This window comes from Meriones unguiculatus, chromosome 2 (assembly GCF_030254825.1).
Source record: "Meriones unguiculatus strain TT.TT164.6M chromosome 2, Bangor_MerUng_6.1, whole genome shotgun sequence".
Taxonomy (NCBI): domain Eukaryota; kingdom Metazoa; phylum Chordata; class Mammalia; order Rodentia; family Muridae; genus Meriones; species Meriones unguiculatus.
Genome location: NC_083350.1, coordinates 62,916,166 through 62,938,314, shown reverse-complemented (window position 1 = coordinate 62,938,314; position 22,149 = coordinate 62,916,166). Strand labels below are relative to the sequence as shown.

The following is a 22,149-nucleotide window of genomic DNA, read 5'->3' as shown; positions in this document are numbered from 1 at the left end:
AACTAATTGCTTCAGTAATTCCACACACACGAACATGCTCACACTGGAATGGGAACTGCAAAGAGGTCCTGTTGTTTTCATGGGACACACTCCAGGCTCTCACATTCAGAGTCTCAGAGTAGACAAGGGACAAGCCTCTGTTTCCCAAACCAGAGGGACATTTCCAGTTGGTACAAGAACAACCTCAGCTTGCACAGCTGTAGCAGGAGCAGCAGAGCAGGTCTGCGGCTCTCTGAAGCAGAGAAGTCATTTAGCCAAGGAAGATGCTTTTCTCATTCTGGCAGGCTCTCAAAAAAGCAATTCCGTTACACATAACCCCGTGCATTAGGGGAAAGAAGTGATGGTTTCAGTCTGCCAACAGGCCCTAAGTAGGAGGTGGGATGTTACTCACTTGTTTCTGATTCTATTTAGAATGTAGCTAACAATACTTTGAACACTCCTACATCTTTAGGCACTGTTCTTTTTGTTTGTTTCAAAGTTAGGGACAGCTGGGGTTGGGGGATGGCTCAGTAGGTAAAGCGCATGTCACACAAGCCTGAGGATGAGTTGGGATCCCCAGCAACCATGTAAGAAGCCAGAGGGGGTGATGCTCACCTGTGGTCCCGGGGCTAGCAGGGCACAGAGGCAGAGCCCTGGATTTCAGCGGCCAGCTGGCCTTGCTGAATCCAAGAGCGCCAGGTTCAGTTAGAGAAACTCTCAAAAAATAGAGTGATTTTGGAAGCTGCCCAAGGTGGCGTTCCTGGCCCCACATATATATGCACAGATGCACCCATACACCTTCCCCTCCGAAGTTAGAGAAAGCTGGGGTCAAGTTATGGATCACGAGTATTTAAGACGTCCTTCGAAATGAAGAGTTCAGAAACTGAGTAAGGCTATACAATTAAGTAATAAGGTAAGTGAACTGGCTGGTAGATCATAATATAGATTATTACATAAAAATCTTACTTTTCTGTTGTGATAAAATATCCTGAAAAAAGCAACTTAATGGGAGGGGGGTGTTATTCTGGCTTCCTTCCAGAGGGAGTCTATCTTAGGGACCTGGTGGGGGGATTGTAGGAGTCAGGGACCGTATAGTGACAGAAACAGGAGCCCGAGTAGACACACTACATTCAGGAAGCAGAGCCCCACTTCCTTCGGGACTTTCCACAGGTTCAGTCTTCCCAGAAGGCAGCACTAGCTGGGGGCCATGTGTTCGTTCAAAGGTGAGTGTATGGTGAACAGTTCCCACTCAAACAACAACTACCAGACACTTTAACTTTTGGTGTATGTGAATATGCACGCCCATGTGCCTGTGGAGGCCAGAGCGCTGGGTGTCGTGTTCTAACACATTCTGTGTGGCTTCCTTGAGACAAGAGTCTCTTACTGGACTTGTGTCTCCCAGAAATCGTGCTGTCTCTGGCCCTTCTACGGCTGGGGTTATACACGAGTGCACTGCCACGCCTCACCCTTTATATGGGTGGTGGGAGCTGTGAACACACTTCCTCCTGTTGTCCAGTAGGGGCTCCGACCCACAGATCCATCTACTAGTCCTCAGATAGAATCAACATTATATAAACGAAGTAGAATGGTTATCAGGGCGGGTCAGAGGACATGGGGGAACGATTTTGTTTTGACACAGTGTCCTACTATGTAGTCCTGACTAACCTTGTATTTAGACTAACCAGAGATCCATCTGCCTCTGCCTCCCAAATGCTGAGCTTAATGGCATGTGCCACTAAGCCAGGAACACAGTTTTTAATGGGTTTAGTTTTCATCTTGCAAGACAAACAAGTTCTGAAGAGGGTGTGACCAGCCAGCACTCCTAAGCTGCATGCTTAAACAGGAAGATGGTAAGATGGAAAGAAGAAATAAAACATGCTTGACACTGAGTTGATACTTTTATTTTTTTTTTTAAGAAACATCTAGACAGTGCCACAGACAGCCCTAATGTACCCACAGTGTCATACGTGAAAGGACAGTTGTTCACAATGACATTTTAAAGCACTGAAGGAGAGCTAAGTGCTTTCTGAAGCCAAGAAGTCAAAATATATTCAGAATGTGTCTTACCGTCTTCATGCTAAGGTTTTAATACTCGCCATTTGGGAACCTAGACAACCAGAAGCCCAAACGTGTAACTCTGAGTGTAACAAACATAGCTTGGTGAAAACCCAGTCTTCTGGTAACACACTAGCTGCTCATCTGCCTATCTCCAAACACAAATTTAAAACCTTAGTTTCTCAGTTGAGTGACACCTTGCTTGGACTAATTATATTTAGACTTCTTGTTATACAAACAAATGTACAACCAAAGTAAGTGTACTGCAAGTGCCCACTGTTTCTGCAGGGACATTAATGGTCTGACAGATGTTCACACATGTACGCCGCACTAAGTGTGCCCTTTAAAACACATCTAGAACCCCTCTACATCGCAACCGATGCTGTGATTTCTCTAAGCCATGTACTCCTACCCAGTCCTCCAATTAGTCTTTGCTCCTATTTCTTGGCTACGCTCAGGCCAAACTGTTGGCATCTGTGCCCATTCTTCCTCACCACGGGGCCTCACACCAGCAGGGAACTACTGCTGAAGTTGTACAGAAGAGCATTAAAGACACATTCTCTAAAATATACAGAACATGGCATGCCAAAACATACAGTAAACTGGTATATTGGTGGATCACACATAGAATTTACATTTCCAAAAAAAGAATAACTTAAATATTAAATCGTACCTTTGTTACCAAACGTAACTGACTTTATAAGTGTAACAAATGGCAAATTCGATACAAAAATCACAAAACCCACTAGTTTTAAATGCTGTGTATCACAGCATTTGAACATATTTCTAGCATCTACTCAAACTACAAACAGCAATATCTCTTTAAGCTGCTCTAGGGTTTAGAACCTAATTACATATTTAAACGAAACACAATTTTATGTTCAAATATGGAAATGAGTAACATAATTCCAAAACCCAGAAGGATCCCAGCATTCTGCAGGAAGAAATACCCCCAACGGCTGCATCCGTGATCGCTGGCATCATTGTGCAGCATCTCAGGCACCTGAGGAAGCAAACGAGGCATTTAGCTTTCAGCGTACAGACCAACTCGAGACAAGCTGAAGGACGGTGCAGCTTGAGGATTAAGGGATAAAGGGAGGCAGGTTCCCTGGAGCTCGACTAACTACGTGTACACTGACTCTGGCCGGGCACTGGGCAGGTCCCAGCACCGACCAGGGCAATGACTACCACGGGGTTCTGAGCAGGTGAACATTCACCCACTGTTAAGTGAAAAGTGCTGCTGGCTTCCTGCTTCAGGTCTAAAGGACCATTTCCGATGCAGAGAGGGGCTCTCACACCATACAGAGTACAAGTTTAGCAAGAAGACTGCTTAGGAGTGTTAGGTGGGGTTGGTGGAGAGAATTGTATTTTGACAATAGGGCATTTTAAGTATAGCCTGTAGACAACATGTGGCCTGGCTGGGCTTATTAAGAGTTTATAAACAATTTAGGGCCTGACACTACTAAAAAGGTAACACAAAGGGAGGAGTTTTCATGTGTTTCCTGGTAAACCTGAGTAGGAGGAGGGTTCATGTTTTTTCACTGCTGGCAGAGGTCAGCCCTGGAACTGGAGTTACACGTGGTTGGGTCATAGGGTATAGGTGTCGGGCCTCTGGAAAAGGCACCCTGAACAGCTGAGCCATCTCTCCATACCCTGCAGTGAATTTATCAAACGCTTCCTCTGTTGGTAACTTACCATGTCCACCAGAGCGACATACATGAACAAGCCGGCAGTGAGTGCAAATATCCACATAGAAACATTTTCTGCATAATGCCCGATGAAGATCCCTGTCGCCATGCCAAGATAGGCCAGCATGGCTGACAGGGCGTTATAGAGCACAGCCTGCTTGACGTTCATGCCAGCCTTTAGCAAGACAGCAAAGTCACCTTGAACAGAAAATAAAAGCCAGGGCAAAGTCACTGAAGATACCGAAGAGATTTCTCAGATTAAAAAACAGCTTTGCTTTTTCTCCAGGGGAATAAACAGGAAGGAAATATCCAGCAGCATTAGTAAGCGGAGTCCCCTAAACACTTATTTTATCCAACACTGAAGGTTTCTTCTGTGTCAGTGATGGTGAGTGAGAGCACAAGTCTACTGTTACATTCTTGTACTGTCTCTAAGAGGGTTGACACTGGAGATGCAGGCAGGAGCAGCTGGAGTTCAGTTCTCCTGAGCTACACAGTGAGCTTAAGGCTAGCCTGGTCTATATGAGACCTGATCTCAAAAACACTAAAACAAACAATAACAATAAAGCAGCTGGCAGCAGAGGGGAGGGATGGTGTGGGATGCACATGAAATGATCAGGACTTGATAAAAGCAACACCTATAAGCTACCTGGTCACCAAGATGGAAACAGTTAACTGCTTCACAGGGCAGGAAGGACTGAGAATGGGGAACAAAAGGGAAACCCAAGCTTTCATAAGCCTGCACCAGGTAGATGAGAGGCCTTCTGAATGGCTGGATACATGCAGAGCAACAAAAGTGAAAAGTGTTTGTGGATGAACATGTAAGACAGAAGCTGGGATCCAAACAATAGAGGAAGGTTTCAAATTGTAACAAAACTGCTAGTGTAAGTCATCAACTCCTTTCCTTCAGCTGAGACATTGTGTGTGTGTGTGTTGTGCGTGTGTGTTCCACTTTATTTCTCAGAGACAGTCTCTTATTGAACCCTGAGCTAGCAGTAAGCAAGCCCCAGTCCTCCTGTCTCCATCCTCCAAAGCATGGGGTTCCAGGAACACACCTGAGTGCTGGGGGCAGAGCTCAGGCCTCAGGCTACATAGCAAGTGCTCTTGCCAACTGAACTGGCGATCCACACCCTGTTCTGTAGGTGGTACTGGAGACTAAATCTAGGCTGTCATGAATTCTAGGCAAGTGCTCTACCATGGAGCTACTACCACACAGCTAGAGCCTCCCATAAATGCATTCCCCAGTGTGTCAGCCCAGAAGGACGACTACCCTACTGCTGGACAAACCCACAAGGCGTTGTGTACTGGTAGGTCACATTTCTGGTTGGAAACAAATGTGTCCAGTGTGAAAGAAGGGCAGTTTGCTCAGTAAGTAGACAAAGGGAGGGAAGGCCTTGGTTATGAAGAAGCTTGCCAGAGTGTCTGTTAGCTGGCCAGTGACAGCAGCACGGTTCATGGTTGAAACAAAGGCAGCTCACACGCTTTGCTTACCTAGTTCATGAGGTAGTTCATGACAGAACACAGCAACAGAGGTGCTTAGCCCACTGGACAGGCCCTCAGTGAAAGCAGCACCTGTATAAATAGTCAGGAAAGGATGGGCTGGAGGTTTGAAATCTTGTCAGTCCACAAAAATGATGGCAAAACAATCGCATTAAATTTTGGCTATGCGTAAACACCATCTTCCCAGCTCAACCTCTATCTTCTTACAAGTTAGAAAACAAAACAAGCTGAGTGTGATGGCACATACATTTAATCACAATACCCAGGAGAAAGAGGCAGGAGAATTACTGTGAGTTCTAGGCCTACTTGGTCTACATAGGGACCTGAGTCAGCCAGAGGTACACAGAGACCTATATTTAAAAAATACACACACACACACACACACACACACACACACACACACCTTTCCTCACGTGGATTCTAGGGATGGAACTCAGGTACGCAGGTTTGCTAAGTGCTCTTACATCCTGAGCTGTCTCACTGGCCTCAACCTTTATCTTCTTTATAAGAAATCTCAGAGCACATCTCATTTGGCCTCATTTCTCCAGGAAGCACAGGCATACATGATAGGGAAGGAAAAAGGAAAGGTTCAACTGTCTAGCAATGAGCTACAAACCTGAAAAGAAGATTGCTACCATATAAAACCCTGAGCTGAGCATACAAACCAGATTAGTGGAAAGCCTCATGCAGTCAGAGGTACATAAGTATTTTACTGGCCTCAGAGGGATTCATAGTATCATTAGACTTGTGTCTATGCAGCCTATGCAGCCTATGCAGCCTATGCAGCCTTTTACCTTTCCACAAGGAGATTCAGGACAGAGACCCTCCCTTTTAAAAAGCTAATTTCTTCTGCTATCAATTACCTACCAGCTATGCACTGGTGCATTCCTAAGCATACCCTTCCCCCCTCCTACCCCCACTGGGCGAAGGCCTGGCTGAAATGCAGCACTGCCTCCCTGCCCTCCACCGGCCTCTGCTGCCTAATTCCTAGTATTTTCACGTTTTGGGTCTAGAACTCTCAATTTTGGTTCAAGGATTTAACTTTGTCTCTTTCTTTGGCTAGAGATGAGTCCCTAGGGTCACCAGGTCCAGGAGAATACCCTCAGCACCCCAAGAAATCCAACCTCATGGGGAATATGAACATACACAAGATGCCTCACACATATTCATGTTTAAACCATGATCTGAAGACCTCGTGGATGAAGAGCAACTTTGTGTGTGTGAGAGAGAGACGCAAGGGCTCAAACACTATGAAAGTGCTCTACCACTGAGCTCTCGCCCCACCCTAAGAACAACTGTTGATAAGTACAACTAGGTAATAGGTGAGGCACAGATCCTAGATTGATTTTTAGCCTACATTTATTTAGTACTTCATTGTCACAAAGTAGATGAAGTATTCTGATAATTTGGAAGTCAACATTCTCACCTAAACCAAGCTATTTCTTTTTTGGTTAAATCTGACAGAGCATTGAATGTGCAATTCCCAAGCCAGCCAGCAAGGACCAGCTATGTAGCAGCATACCAATAGCAAGGCCGTCACTGAAATTGTGCAGCCCATCGCCCATGATCACCATCCAGGCCAAAGTGGCAACGCCAGCATCCTTCAGCTCTTCTCGAGAATAGCGTTGGCTGTGGCTGTGGGGGTGGTGGTTCTGGTGGTGGTGGTGGTGCAGAATGTGATGGTAGTCGTGGTGGTGGTGAACGAGGTCATCTGACTGGCCCAGTGTGTCATGGAAGTGTGAATGGCACTTGTTCTTACAGCCCCTAGACACGTATTCATTGTAGACATCTTGTGGGTGTGCGTGGGCTATCATGACCTCTTCCTCTTCCAACATCGCTGGCTGCTGAGAATCGAAGGGGGAGGGCTCTTGGGAGTCTGCTCGCAGATAGCTTTCAGGTCCTAGGGATAAACATGGAGAACACTGAGGCCAAATGAAAAGGCTCTGCTGATGTTCCTGAACACAGTTCTGATGTTCCCCCTGATGACTGGTCATCTCAGGGCCCAGCAACCCTTAGACCTGCAGAATTAAGCAGCACTGCACTGTCGATGAGGAATGCCAACAGGCTCTAGTGAACTTTTCAGACGTGAAATATATGGCATTTTAAGAATGGAAGTGAAGAATAATTCTACACCGAAGAGGCTGAGCGAGGGTTACTTGAGCTCAGAGCTTCAAGGTTAGCCCAGGCAACACAGTGTTAGTGAGAGTCTATAGCATAAATTCATAGAATAAAATTCATTTTATTTTCTTTAAATAAACTCACAAAAGAGCTTACTTTTAGTTTAATTTTTAATTACATTAATTAATTTATTCTGGTGTGTATGGGGGTTGGCCATGGCCATGGCATGTGTGTAGCAGTCAGAAGTCAACTGTCTGGAGTTGTCTTCCCTCACAGACTGAAAGCAGATGATGAGGCTTGATACCCAGCACCTTTGCCCACTAAGCCATTCATCTCACTGGTCCTATTTCCTCTTAGTCCCTCACTTTTTTCCCCCAATTAGTTGATTAATGACTCATTTAAAAACTGATTTATTTATTCACTCATTTTATGTGTATTGGTGTTTTGCCTGCATATATGTTTGTGTGAGGGTGCCAGATCCCCTGGAACTGGCGTTATAGATGGTTGTGAGCTGCCATGTGAGTGCTGGGAACTGAACTCAGGTCCTCTGGAAGAGCAGCCAGTGCTCTCAACCACTGAGCCATCTTCTCCAGCCCATTAATGACTCACTGTTATGATTCCTAGGAGCAGGGCATGTATAGCACTTTCACAAATTAGAAACAAAAACAAACAAACAAAACCCTCTATCATAATTAATTCAGTCCACTTCAGATGTGCTCTTCTCCATCTTCCTTCATGTCAGTGAGTCAGACTTGTAACTGTCATAAACTAAAGAGTGAGAGATGAGGGGCTCTCACCTCGGCACATCCAAATTCTACAGCCAGTATTCCTACTTCCAAAATTATCTGCACCACCGAGGTGGCTTCCCTGGGAGTAGTGACAGCGACTTCAACACAATCTCTTCATCAGCGAAGAGGAATGTGCTTATCTGTGTGTAACAAAGGTACTTCCCTTCCGCAACACTCATGACCCATTAAGACTTCCCAGGAACCCGCTGAAATGCTAGGAAGCACTAACCACGGTCTCACATGACCCCACTGGAGTTCAGTTCTCACTTCCTTCTGAAGTGAGAGTGTGCTGGCAATGTGTCACTGTGTTCACACCCAATTCCTGGAGGCCTAGCTGGGGGAACACTGTGGCTTTAAGCCAACACTCTGCAGAGGGAGCCTGCTGCTAACTGATGGTCCCTCACAGCAGGCGTTGGACACTGTTGGACACTGTTGGACTCTCCTCTGAGAGTCTGGCTGGCTGTGTGTTACTCTGCCCTAATTGTACACGGCTCTTTGAGCTCCAGAGGTGGGAGAATTGACGGAAGGGAGACTCCAGCTCTGCAGCTAGGGGGCAATCATTGTCCACGCAGGGAGAGACTTTTGGGTAGTAAGGCTCTTTGGGGTCACCCATGCTCCTATAAGCCAAATAAACTCAGTGATTCTCTAAGTTAGGCTCTGGTGGACTCACACTTGGGTTCGTCATTGGTGCCCTGTCTTGGGTGGGTGGGTGGGAAAGCAGGGATTTGTTTCTATTACCCCAGGGAAAAATTCATAAAACATGAACCCTCCAGCAGAGATTTCTTGTGGCAGTTCCTCGTGACTCAATGAGAGGCGTGGAGGAAAGCCTTCGACACACTGACCCACATTCTTCGGCCAACCGACACCTGCTCACATGAATTCAGCCTGTACTTAGTAGCAAATAAACAGGATGTCCTTAGGAGAACCGGCCCTCCTAGAACCAGCAACACGAGCGCTCACACCTGTGCCACCCCTGGGATCTCTGCAGCATGTGTCTTCCACCCCCCCACACCCTCTTCACTTCCACAGTAAGTTTACAGTGTCCTCTCCATGGCACACAATGCTCGGTTCCTGGACACCAGCCACCCTGTGGATCCCAAGTCTGCAGAAAACTGCCTGTCAAGAGTAAGCTACTTCTCAGACACTTGAATCCTGACTCTCAGGTGGCTCCCAGCAGGCACTGCAGATCCTGATCTGAGCATTCTAGAGATCATTTTTAAAAACCATGAGATACCTCAGGAAATAAGCAAATGAGGTCACGACCCCACCTCTTCCGAATGGCCCCGGCTGCCCTGTGTCCCAGCACCAAGCAGTCTTGAAAGACTTACGTTCACCTGGGTCCACCTTCTCCTCATTTGTGGAAAGCTGGGATTCATATTTGGACAGCTGCTTCTTGATCTCCGCGTCCTCATCATTTTCAGGTTTCTTTTGATTCTGGAAATAGTCAGGAAGAACAACATTTTGAAATAGTTGATATGCTTATGTGGACAGCTTTCAATACGGCTATGCTGTGGCGCAGAGCACTAAAATAGGGGGGACCCTGGGTCCAATCCCTAGCACCACAACCAATCAAAAAACAGGTACACAGAGACACAGAAAAGGCAGCCTATGCTAAATTAGGGCCGTCCAAGGACAGGGCCTCTACGCATTTGTTTAGCACCTACTATGGACTTTTGGCCATTAACAGCTGTCAAAAGGGCAAAGAATGCTTGACTCAAATTAACCAGTTAATTTTCCCGTGTGGCCTCTCACTGGCTTCTGTAGTGCGGACTCATGTGGTCAGTGTTAGAAATGCACATCTTGGCCCACATGAAGACTGGTGATGATGCAGAATGTGGACTTTAATTAGATCCTGGGGCAATTAAGCCCAACAAACTACCTGTTAGGCACTCAGGGCCAGCTCCAGCCATTTCCTCCTGGTATGGTTACCACTGGGGCACTTCTCAGACACTGAAACCTACATTTGCCATACTTTTTGTTATGAAGATTAAGGATAAGTACCTTAAAAAACATCATTAACATCATAAAAAAAGATTCAGTTTTCATTTGTGTGTATGTGTGCTCAGAGAGCCCAGGCGAGTGAAACAGCGAGAAGTTACAGGTGCCTGACATGGGTTCTGAGACCCAAACTCCAGTCTTCTATGAAAGCAACAAGTGTTCCTAACCACTGAGCTCTGGCTCTACCCCTTGTGTTTTCTTTATTTTGAAGTATTTATTATTTAGCCCTGATATCATCAGCTTTAAAAGACGGCCCTCCTTGTGCATTTTTGTGTGGCAGTGGGGGTGGAGCCCAGGTCTTCACGCATGCTCAGCATTCACTCTGCCACCGAGCTGGCCCATCTGTAGGCTCTTTCTCTCAGAGACAGGGTTTCCATCTAGAGTAAGGCTGGGCTTGGCTCATGGCACTCTGCCTAGATCTCTGAGTCCTGGGATTGGGGTGGACCTCAGGGGCTGGCTAATACTGAGTTCTGTCACCACTCCAAGTGCTAGGCTCCCTATGTGTGTCTAAACAACCTTTATGCTGCAGAGGTCTCGCAGAACAACTGAGCCTGTGCATCATCTACTATGTGGAAGGTAATATTTTTAATTATAGGATTTATCACAAATAATATTTGCATTACATTTAAACAAGCAAGACACACCTGGCTGCTACTGCTACTGCCCTGCAGCTGTTACCCAGAGTACTGAAGTGTTAACACAGAGGAGAATTATGCAATTCTTTGCCTGTAATCATTGATACATTTTACAAAAGAAAACCACAGGGCACTATCAGAGGTATAACAACAGGACCTGAGGAAGTTTCAGGATCGGTTCTTTAAAACGCAGTAGTTAAAAACAAAACAAAACAAAACAACAACAACAAATGCAGCAGTTAAACTAAAACGTGGGGCTGAATGGAGAGGCAGTATTGTAGGTAGTTTAAGTGTGAGAGATGGTCTACAAACAGCAACAATCCAGTTTCTTCCTGGAACTAAAAGAAATTCATGATGGCCGGAGAGAACTCTCTCTATAGGGTGGTTGAGTTAGAGTTGAAGCTGCAGCAACTGAAGGCCAGGTAACACACAGCATGCTGGGAGTGGCCTTTTTCTGGAGAGCAACGGAGGACTCTGAGCTGAGGTATAGAGCACTGTCTGCTCTGCATAAATAAAGCAGGTGGAAGAATGGAAATTATGTGAGCTGGCTGGGAGGTGGGGTGATAACTAGGCTTGTAATAGGAGGACAGCAAAAATGGCTGGAAGAAACAAAGACCATAGACATATTTCAAAAAGCCTGGCTGGGCTTAGATGGGTGTCACAAAGACTCTTGGTTTCCCAGTAAGAGCTGTGGCTTTCACTGGTTGGAAGGATATCTGCTGTTAAGGTCTAACTGCACAGACTGAGCTTGAGCAGGAATCCTGGAATGCAGATTCCCTGACCGACGACACCTGCCATACAGATGCTCACAGGTACAGCCTGGACTCCTTAAGAAAAATGCCCCCTTATGGTAAGGGCTGATGATACAGTGAAGACTTTTTATTTTATTTATCCTTATGAGAGAAGAAAGGAATTAAGAAGTAACCCTAAGACCTGAATGCTCTTAAAAAAAAATAAACTCAACATTTTGTAACATGGGAACAGAATAGGTAATGTTTCTAAAACTTGGTGAAGACTATCTGGAGTGCTTTCATTGTTTCATGTTTCCTCCACTCTATGTTTATCATCACCTACTACATGCCAGGCACAATGTGGACAGAGGCAATTGCACAGGATGTCCTGGATTTTCAATGTGTATATTCTACTGCATGTCTTAAAATAGACAGCTGGCCTCACTCTGGCAATCCACAGCAGTATGAAGATCTCATTACTGTTGCACCTGAAGATACTGGCCCAACACATGGTTCTCAGTTCACTAGTGACCTACAGTTAGAGAATAAACTGCTATATTTTACATAATAACCTGTCTTTTAGAATCTCAAGTTACAGAGTGCCAGGTTAAAAGACGGTTAGGTAAAATTTAGGGAAACTGAAACCTCAGAGTGATGAGATAGCACAGTGGATCAAAGACGCTTGCTGCCAAGCTTGATGACCTGAGTTCTATCCCTGGGACCCACATGGTATAAGGCTATTTATTGCAAGTTGTCCTCTTTCCTCTCTGTGTGTGTCATGGCATTCATGTGCCCTCTCCCACATAAACATAATTTAAAAACTGAAACTAATATAAATAAAAATATTAAACAAGTTATGGTGTTTGAAAAAAAAATACACAGCTGGGCAGTGGTGGTACATACCTTTAATCCCAGCATGCAGGAGGCAGAGGCAGAGGCAGGCAAATCTATGAGTTCAAGGCCAGCCTGGTCTACAGACGGAGTAGAAAGCCAGGAGCTTTAAAAAAAAAATTCCTGTTTCAAAAAAAAAAAAAATGTGTCTGTGTGTGGGTATGCACACATGAGTGCAGGTGCCTGCTGACACCAGAAGAGGGAGTTACGAGTCTCTGGAGCTGGAGTTACAGGTGGCTGGAAGTTGCCCTACATGGATGCTGGAAAACAAACAAACTTGGGTCTTCTCTAAAGACAGTATACACTCTTACTGTGCTCTCTAGCCCCATGATCATTTTTGTTTGTTTTTTCAATTTTTTTGAGACAGGGTTTCTCTGTGTAGCTTTGGCTGTCCTAGACTCTCTTTCCACAAAGAGAGTCTTTCCAGGCTGGCCTCGAACTCACAGGATCCACCTTCCTCTGCCTCTCTGAGTGCTGGGATTATAGGCATGTACCACCATGTTGGCTTTCATCATATTTTTAAAGCTAAGAATAATTCCAAAGGATGGATATGTGTGTCTGTGTGTGTCTTCCAACCAATCTACTTGTAGCAACAGAAACAGCCACATGGAACATGATTTTGGACATTAAAATGAACTGGCTGAGCTGGAGAGATGGCTCGGTAGTTAAAAGCATTTGTTACTCTTGCAGAGGATCTGGGTTCAATTCCCAACATTCACATAGTGGCTTACAACCACCTTTAACTTCAGTACTGGGGAATGCAATGCCTTCTGATTTCCACTGGCACCAAGCACACATATGGTATATATACATACATGCAGGCAAAAAGTTCATATGCATAAATATTTTTAAAATTACAAAAAATAAAGAATAAAGAACCTATTCTTTCATTTGTGTTGCCTTTTGAGATAGGGTCTCATAGCCCAGGATGACCTCAATCTTGTTATGTGGATGAGGATGACCCTAGATCTTAATCTTCCTGTCTCCATCTTCCAGGTGCTAAGATTACAGGCATTTGATACCATGCTCAGCCCAGGAGGAAGCTATTTTTTACTTACTTCTTCCCTCTACCCTTGGGTCCATTAAGTGGAGAGTTAATATTTGTAATAAATAATTTTTTAAAAATCTGTTTTTTTGAAACAGGAGTCTCACTATATAGTCCAGACTGCCATGAAAATCGCTATGTAGTTCAGGCTGGTCTTGAGCTCAGGATATGCCTTCCTTCATCTCCCAAGCATAGAGATTACAGGTGTGTGTCAGGCTGTCCAGTTCAGCATATGGAATTTTTCGGAGTGTAAAATCCCTAAGGGTTAAACATGCACTGGCTGGAGGCGGAGGCGCTTCTGATTACACATGTGCTTGTTTCTCACAGTGAGCCCGATGCTCAGTTGGAGCCAGCTATGCTTAATCTTTGGGCTGTTCCATGCCAGCTATGCTGGTTGTATAATTGCACAACTTAATTACAGGTTGCTCAAACTCAAAATGACGGTGAGAGTAGCTACTTCTGTGAAGATAGAAGCTGAATGTTTTTAAAAGATGCAAAGGCAAGTTCTGACAAAAAAAAAAAAGCTAATTTATGTAAGGTGTTCGTGTTTTCAAACTCTATATTCAGAATAGCTTTATTACGAGTATATATCCTCTTGCTCAATTTTAGAGAAACCAAAAGAAACTAAAACTGGAAATGAAGCTGATGCATTCAACAAAGGATGCTGAAGTGTCTGGTGTTTACTTGAAATCAATGTGAGACAGGTATCACATAGCCCATCTGGTCTCTGACTAACTACGGGAGCTGAGGCTGGCCTTGAAGTACTGCGGTTAGAGTGCAGTCACACCACGGTGCTTGCACTCATCATTTTCAAAAGTTCTTCCGCTAGCCTTTTGACTGAGCTGCCAGATCAGAGCAGGTTAGAGGGAGACCACCTCATGATCGAAAGGTATAACTGTCAGAAAGAAAGGGCCTTTAGTTGGCTTCAGACTATTTTATGGTCCAATTTGTAAAGGATACGCTTGTAAGTCATGTAGCCTTTGAGACACAGCAGAATCACAGTTACAGGGCAATTAATTTAAAGCCAATGAAATTACTTAATCACAGCACCAATACATACTGATGATATATTTATAACACTGTGCTCTCTAATACCAGGTTTCTGCTTCAGATTCCATCACATACAGACCTTTAGTCTTTCTCTTCTTGTTCTCCCAGAGTTACAAGGAACAAAGAAGTTTGGAAACTTCAGGGTTGGGGCTAGAGAGATAACTCAGTCGGAAAGGGACTGATGTGCAATCATGAGGCTGTGAGTCTAGATATCCAGAACCTCCAAAACCGGGGTTGATGATGTATGCCTGTGATCCTAGCACCGGGGAGATGGAGACACGAGGATCCCCAGGGTTTGTTTGCCAAGCTGGCAAGCTCCAGGTTCAGCAGAGACTTGTCTCCAATAATAAGGTGGCAAGTGACTCAGGAAGACACCGGCGCTAACCTCTGGCCTCTATTCAAACACATGAGCACAAAAGGCAGGCTGGCTGGCTGGCTGTTCCCTCCAGGTTACCAAGATGTAAACTTCTACACGAATACCTCTGGGGCCCAAAGCACCTTAATAGGTACTGAATGCCTCTCACACAAAGATTACAGATTTTGGGCTGGCTATCCTAATGACAGCCAGAGTCCTACTCTAAGTAAGGGCCTGATGCATAGCACGTCCCCGGTTACTGTAGCCTTACCTTTTTTTTCTTATCTTTAAATTGCTTGATCAACGTGAGCACGTGTTCCACAAGAAACATGAAATATAAGCCCCCTAGAGCGGTCAGACCTTTCCACGTGGAGTCAAAATAGGTGCTTTCTTCTATGTTCTGAGCCAACAGGTGGCTGAACAGTGGACCTCTTTTCATTTCCATTGCTGGTTCTTCATGGCTATAACTGTGGTGGTGACTTGCGTGAGACTGAAAGTGAAATGATACAGTTTTTACTAACTGGTTTTCTAAGTCAGAATAACTGCTAACTACTACGAAATCATTCAAAATTAAGCAATCGGTGGAATATGTTCAAGCTGAGGATACATTGAAAAAAAAAAAACCAAAAAGGATAACGGGCAGCAGCTACTTGAGCGCTTCGTGAATACCACCTGTTATGCACTTAACAGAAGGGGTCTGTTTGGTGTAATTCCAGATTGAACATCAAAACTCTGACTATTCTCACTATCTGACATGTTACCATGGCCACAATGAACACAGACGATAAAAGCACACAGCAACACAGTATCTATCACTTACAGGTCCCTCTGGAAAGGCTCACAGGAGGCTCATGAGATCAGCCTTGTAAGAAGCCTCGTCAGTAAACCGAGATGGGCTGCAGGCATCTGAGAATATGTGCACACACATGCAGCCTGCAGCAGAGCGGAGCGGTAATTAGCTGATGCTACCTGACAGGAAACCAGTTGGTGTGCAGCACCCTAACAAAAGCCATGGGGTACCTGCCTCACACAGACCACTCCTGCAGTCTGTGTGCCTAAACACCTGTCATTGGCTAGTCAGGGAGAGAGTCACTCAGAATAGTTTTCATTTGGAATCCAATATGAGACTGCTTGTGTTCTAGAAAATTGAAAAATATCTGTGTTATTTTTTTTTCAGCATTATGTACTGAAATCAACATGCATGCTATCAGATATACTTTAGAATCAATTTTTCAAAACAAGATTTCTAACCTCTGATAAACACCAACAGAGTCTGAGTGCAAACCCAACTCTTCAGGTGTGGCAGTGTATAATCTCAGCACTTGACCATTTCATTTTTTTTTTTTTAAAGATTTTTGCAAACCCAACTCTTATACGTTCAATGCGTAAAGATAAAACCCAGCAGTTTTATCTTTATCCATGGCTAGACTAACCATGGAACTTACATGTGGGAGAAGATGTAACAGAGCGTCGCCGCTCAGAGTCCCGACAGCCAGTGCCACGAGGAAGCTCAGCAGGAACTTGAAAAACACCCGGTTCATGAGTGGTACCAAGACGATGCCCAGCAGAGACAGGAAACTGATGATGGAAATGGCTATGAAGCCTCCGAGCCAGGCTAGCAGATCAGTCAAAACAGAGAAAAGTCATGTAAATCATAAACTGAGAAGCCTCCAGCCAGGGCATTAAAGAGCATGTAAGCAAAGTAGCTGAATTCAGGTGAATTCAGCCGAATATGGTGAGGACCACCGTATCCTCACCATAATCCTGCTGCAGGCCCAGATGGAGAACCTCACACACGAAAACACACTTCAAGATAAGGGGTGAACCTATGGGGGTGGGTGGGGAGGTTTGTTTTTGTTTTAAGGGACAGAGTCTCCCTATGTAACCCTGGCTGGCCTGGAACTCAGAGAGATCCATCTGCCTCCAGAGTGCTAGGATTAAAGGTGTGTGCTTCCATGCCTGGCTTTACTGGAAAAATCTTTAAATGGGGGTTAAAGAAAGATAAAGGTTACAAGGATGAACTTTATTTTACTTGAGGCCCAAGTAGGCCTTTCACTCCTAAAGCAGCTAAGCTATGAAACAGGAGAGTGAACCAAACTAGAAACTCACTAATTTTCTCAGTAAAATATTTTTTTTAAAAAAGCATTTATTTCTTCCATATTACAGTGTTCTCTTTCCCCACTCCCCTTCCTTTCTTTACTTTGAGATAGTCTCTATACAGAGCAGGCTAGATTTAAACTCACAATCCCTCTTCCTCACTGCTGGGATTATAGCGCCTAACATACAAGGCTTCATTTGCTTAAAAACATTTTATTTATTCATATGTGTGTATGTTTGAGTGTATGTATGAGTACTATATGCATGCAGGGGCCCTCACAGGTCAGAAGAGGGCACTGGATTATCTGGAACTGGAGTTACAGATGATTGTGTGAAATGGAACCAGGTTTTTTGTAAGAACAGTCAGTGCTCTTAAACACCAAACCATCTCTCCAGTGCCATCCCCACTCACACCTTTTTAAAGGAGGCAAAAAGGAAGTCTAAAAATTTATATTCAGAACATTCCGCAGAGAACCACTAACATGTTGTCTATAGAGCCACAATAAAAAAGATAGTCTCAAATATAAAGAGAAGTACAATATAAGTATTATCTACTGGAAACTGTTCATATATAACAAAGGCAACTCTACCTATTTGTAAAGAATAGGTCTTTGGAGGGATTTCCGCCTTCTTCTCACTTGCTGTATGTATCAGGCAAGACCGACCGTCAATTTGATTGATGATGGCTGGACAAAGATAGTTAAACTCTGTTGCATTCAACAGAACCTGGATGTTCATGCCATGGGAATTGAGCAGCTTTGTTGCGTTGAAGCACTGAAGGACACAGAGTTAAAAAAAAAAAATCACAGAAAGAAATTCCCACTAAAAGACTCTAAAATGTAGTCTGACTCATCACCCTTGTTCATTAAATTAATTCGAGTTAAAATCAGCTTTGCTTTCAGCACTTTGGAATCCGCTTCCAGTAGCCTGAAGAAGATCTGATATCACAACGATGGTATGTCATTCCCCTGTGACCACATCACAAGTCACCAAGGGAGAAAACCTCCTGTGGAACAAGCTTGGGGATAAGTGGAGATTCACAAGCCTGTTAACTCATTGTATAAAGTTATTAAGGAAACGAGCTTTAATTTCAAAATGGGGTTCATTAGAGATTGAGAAATAGGTTTTGGGACTAATGCACTCTGACTTGGTCTAAACAAGCCCAAGACATGTTGTGTCTCCTGCTATGACACTACTTGCAAAAACTCAGCTCAGTTCTAAGTGCCTGGCAAATGCTTCTCTGCAATGAGAGATTATTAAATTATACAGATGACTCTTGAAGAGGGCAACGCTGCTTAATAAAACAAACCTGTCCTAGCAGGCAGATGCGTTCAACAGTTTAATTGGATGGCAAGCTTAGTTTGAAGAGAAACTCCTCTATGCAATTTAGTCCCCTCCCCTATAGAAGCCCACATTGTTATGGTATCTGTTTCTCACCTTCTATGAAGATAATTCAACTCTCCCAATTCGTCACCAACGCTACTCAGAACAACTTCATCCCCAGTGTTGCCAGGGCTATGACCATTCCTGCAATTACTCCAAACTCCAGCCATATGCTGGTGTGAATGGAATAGCTGCACTTTAATCACTAAAGACTAGCAACTCATACTTTTTTGTCTGATATTGATCAGCCAAATAGAATTAGGTAGCATTGGGGAGTCTATTCCAGAAAAGCCCCATGATCTGGGAATCTCAGGATCTGACATTCTTGATCCAGCTTGCTCCAACTTCTATCACTCCACAAGTCACTGTTAGATCTCTCTGCCAAGGAGAGACCAAACGCTGCTCTTGTGGTTTTCAGCACCTTAACTGTGCTTTCCCCTAAAACATGGATTCTAAGTCCTGCTTCTTTAGAAACGCCCTACTGTCTTACTTATTAATACAATCCATCCCTAAAGACTTTTTCCACAATTAAACTTGGCATCTTTCTACAGTCTTTATTAGGAAATCTCAGCATGGAGCACTATTCTCCTGCAGAGCTAGCCCTCTAGGATGTTTACAACACAGTACAAGAGCTAGTCTTCAAGGATGTTGACAACAGTCTGCACACTGAGCCAACGCCTTGCTGAGAAGGAAGAAAAGCTCCTCTTTTCGTAACAACCATTTTATTTTTGCCTCACACTCATCCCTGGAGGGGACTAACAGGTGCATTCAATACTGCCCAGCATTTTTCTTACCTCCTGAATATTGTCATTTGTGTTTCGGGAATACATAAAGCTCTTTCTGGGCTCACTCACAGACTCATTGCTTTTCCTACTAGCAAGCCGCCGGCCCACTCGGCTCTTCTCTGTGATGCTGGGCGGGGTAGAAGGGTTTACATCTTTGGGGCGTTTCCCAGGTTTCGGAGTCTCTATTGTCTCAAGAAAGTGAGTTCCTTCAGAGACAGCGTTGTACACAGCTGAGGTCACTTCACTTGAGCCTGTACTATCCTTGACATTCCTTCTACCATTCATGCGCTCTGGTGGGCGAGATCCTTTCCCTTGGCTGGTTCTAGGATTTTTACCTGAACTATCGGAGTCATGGTCTGGGCAAAAGGTTTTCCGATTGTTTTTACCATGAGTGCGGTGGGAATGGTGCTCACGGTCAGAATGATGCTCATGGTCAGAATGATGCTCGTGGTCAGAATGATGCTCATGGTCCGAGTGATGCTCACGGTCCGAGTGATGCTCGTGGTCAGAGTGATGCTCATGGTCATGGTGTATGTGGACTCTTTTAATCTTGTCTATGCCTATGTTCTGAAGCAATTTTCTGAACCCTTCAACAGACAAGGAATCATTCTCTCCATAGCGGTAGAAAAGCTGTTGCAGATGATGTCGCTGCATACTAACCGCCAAGTCAACATTAATGCCAGGCTCCCAATTTGACTTAACTTTCTCAGTTGTCTGAGAGAAAGCAGCTGTTGATTGAAGTTCATGAAGGGGATTTGTGACCCAAAGGGCAAAGGTCAGGATCATGATTACAGCTAAATCTGTGGCCATGGCACCTTCCTAGAAAAAACGAAGGAAAAATGTTCTTTACCACACTTCTAGAACAGTTTAAGAAACTTCCCACTGAAAACTGGTGCCTACTTACACCAGCAGCGTTCGCACGGCACTGTTTGTTCTGAGCAGGAGAGCATGAGGCACTGTAGAGAGGTGGAGAACTAGGGACCTGGGGTTTCCCCGTGCATGCTAAAATACCTGAAGCAGCTACAGGGCCAGTCATGTACAAAGATTCAACAATTAGCCCTGCAAAAGCAGCAGGAAGAGGAAGAGACCCATGTGCTCACAGCCACACCATCAGCTTCTTAGTGAGCTGAGAACCACAGCTCAAGGCCAAACCTAAGCACTTCCACCCATCACCACTTTACAAATAGAATACGCAAAAGACTCAGAAAATATAGAAACAACAGTCTCAACTGACAAATCTGAATTTGCAAAAAAAATGGTTTTATGTTCCTTATTCCCACCCTACATAATTTACCAAGTTTTTGTGGTTGTTGTGTGAATCCGGTTATTTTTTTATGCCTCTTCAAACAGACTGATGTATGCACACACACACACACACAGACCTCTGCACCCAGACTCAGCAATGAATCAGACCTGATTTGATGTCAGTGCAGCCAGATTTCCCAATTCTTCAGAATATTTCTTTGAACAATTAGGCTTCACAAAAACACACATTGTTCTTTGTGTGTTACATATTAGCTAGAGAACGTTTCATCAGATAATGTTTGGAACTCAAGGCCTGTCCTCACTCCTTTTCAAGTGGAGCTTGAAAAGCAGAATTCAGTTAAGCAGAAGCAGTGTAGTATAGTTTCAGCTGATCATGTCTCTAGCAAAAGAGACTGAGGGATTTTGAACTATACAGGGGCACCAGGCAATAGACTACCATTTTCCAGGCTGTTCCTTGGCAGGTTCTCACGTTCATGACCTTATCTGAAGAGCCGGTAATATCTATTTGCAAGGACGAATACAGAGTGGAAGTGCTTGTTAAACTCCCAAGTTGCCCAAGTGCTGATTATCATACTAGGCGCTCAGGTAAATGGAGGCACACACAACCAGATAGGACCAGAATCCTGCAAACAATTATCCGGGCCTCACATTTTGAGAATTCACGCGTGAGAATTCACGTGATAGACAAAAAGACTCAAAAAATCATTCCCAAGGGGAGAGGCAAATCACTAAATGGGTGGGGCAGATCTGGCCTCGAGCCACGGGAGGATGCTGAGCGCCAGAGACGGGTCCCCAGATCTCACAGGCCGAGTCTGAGTGTGTGGAAGAAAGGAGTAAGCCACAAGAAGAGGCCTTAAAAAGGGGGTAGTGGAGAAAACGGAAAAGCACACAAAGCTTGCTTGTGAGGGCTCCTGTAATGAAACACGTTAGTAGCTTCCTAGAACGCGGGTGAAAAGTTAAACCATCGCAGAAAGTCCCTAGTTTGGGACCTCTAAACCTATATGGGGACCCCAAGCTGGGAGGGGCACCTGTCCAGGGCGAGTGGGGTTCGAGGCGGGGCCCTCGCAGGATCCCTTGTCCTGCTTGGCCCCCTTCTCTGTGGATCCGGGCCTGTGGGGCTCCTTCCTGCCACCCCGCTGCGGTCGAGAGGAACTCACCTCTCCCCGTGTCCCCGGTCCCGTGCGCAGGTTCGGTTCCCCGCGGGCGGTCCGAGGGAGCTAGGAACCCACCCGGATCGGGTCTCCGAGAAGCCTTTACAGGGCGCGGAGCAGCGGCGGAATCATGAGGCGGGCAGCCCCTCGGCCACGGGTTGCCGCGCCTCCTCCAAGCAGGACAATCGGTAATTACCGCCGCCTCCCGCGGCTAGCACCGTGGCGCACGCGCAGTACAGCGCCGGAGCCCAGTCTGCCAAGACCGATCCGCTTTTCCGCGTGTTCTCAGACACCACGGGCTCACCGCGATGGAGGGGCGGGCGCGGGTCCTTTCCTCGCGCCTTTCCGCTCCACCGCCAGGACCGCGGCCCGGCCCGGTCGGCCGTGGGCACCCTGGCCGGATGGAACCGTGCCGGACCACGAGCTCCTTTGAGAGCGCCCCGCGTCCAGCGGTCAGACGTGGCTCACGCACGGAGCAGCGGTCAGAAAGATGCGCGAGGCAGGCTGAAGCTGTAGGGAAGAACCAGGACGGCAGACGGGGGCGTGTCCGGGAGGCGTGGCCTGCGGAGCTGGGCGCCTTAGCCCCGCCCCGGCCCCTTCGAAATGCGGACCGGCTGGTGTCTGCGGGAGTAGCCCC

At 45.4% G+C, this 22,149-nt stretch overlaps 1 protein-coding gene across 1 annotated transcript; it reads right to left on the bottom strand.

Moving 5' to 3' along the window:
• Window positions 1-1,864: 1,864 nt before the first annotated feature.
• Window positions 1,865-22,079, bottom strand: Slc39a6 (solute carrier family 39 member 6). Its single transcript, XM_021649230.2, has 10 exons — window positions 21,519-22,079; window positions 19,105-19,914; window positions 17,518-17,701; window positions 16,276-16,445; window positions 15,102-15,320; window positions 9,454-9,559; window positions 6,742-7,119; window positions 5,211-5,291; window positions 3,730-3,920; window positions 1,865-3,037 (listed from the first exon to the last, which is right to left on the bottom strand). The coding sequence occupies exons 2-10, from the start codon at window positions 19,903-19,905 to the stop codon at window positions 2,885-2,887; spliced, it is 2,283 nt and encodes a 760-aa protein (XP_021504905.1). The 5' UTR covers window positions 19,906-19,914; window positions 21,519-22,079; the 3' UTR covers window positions 1,865-2,884.
• Window positions 22,080-22,149: the final 70 nt, after the last annotated feature.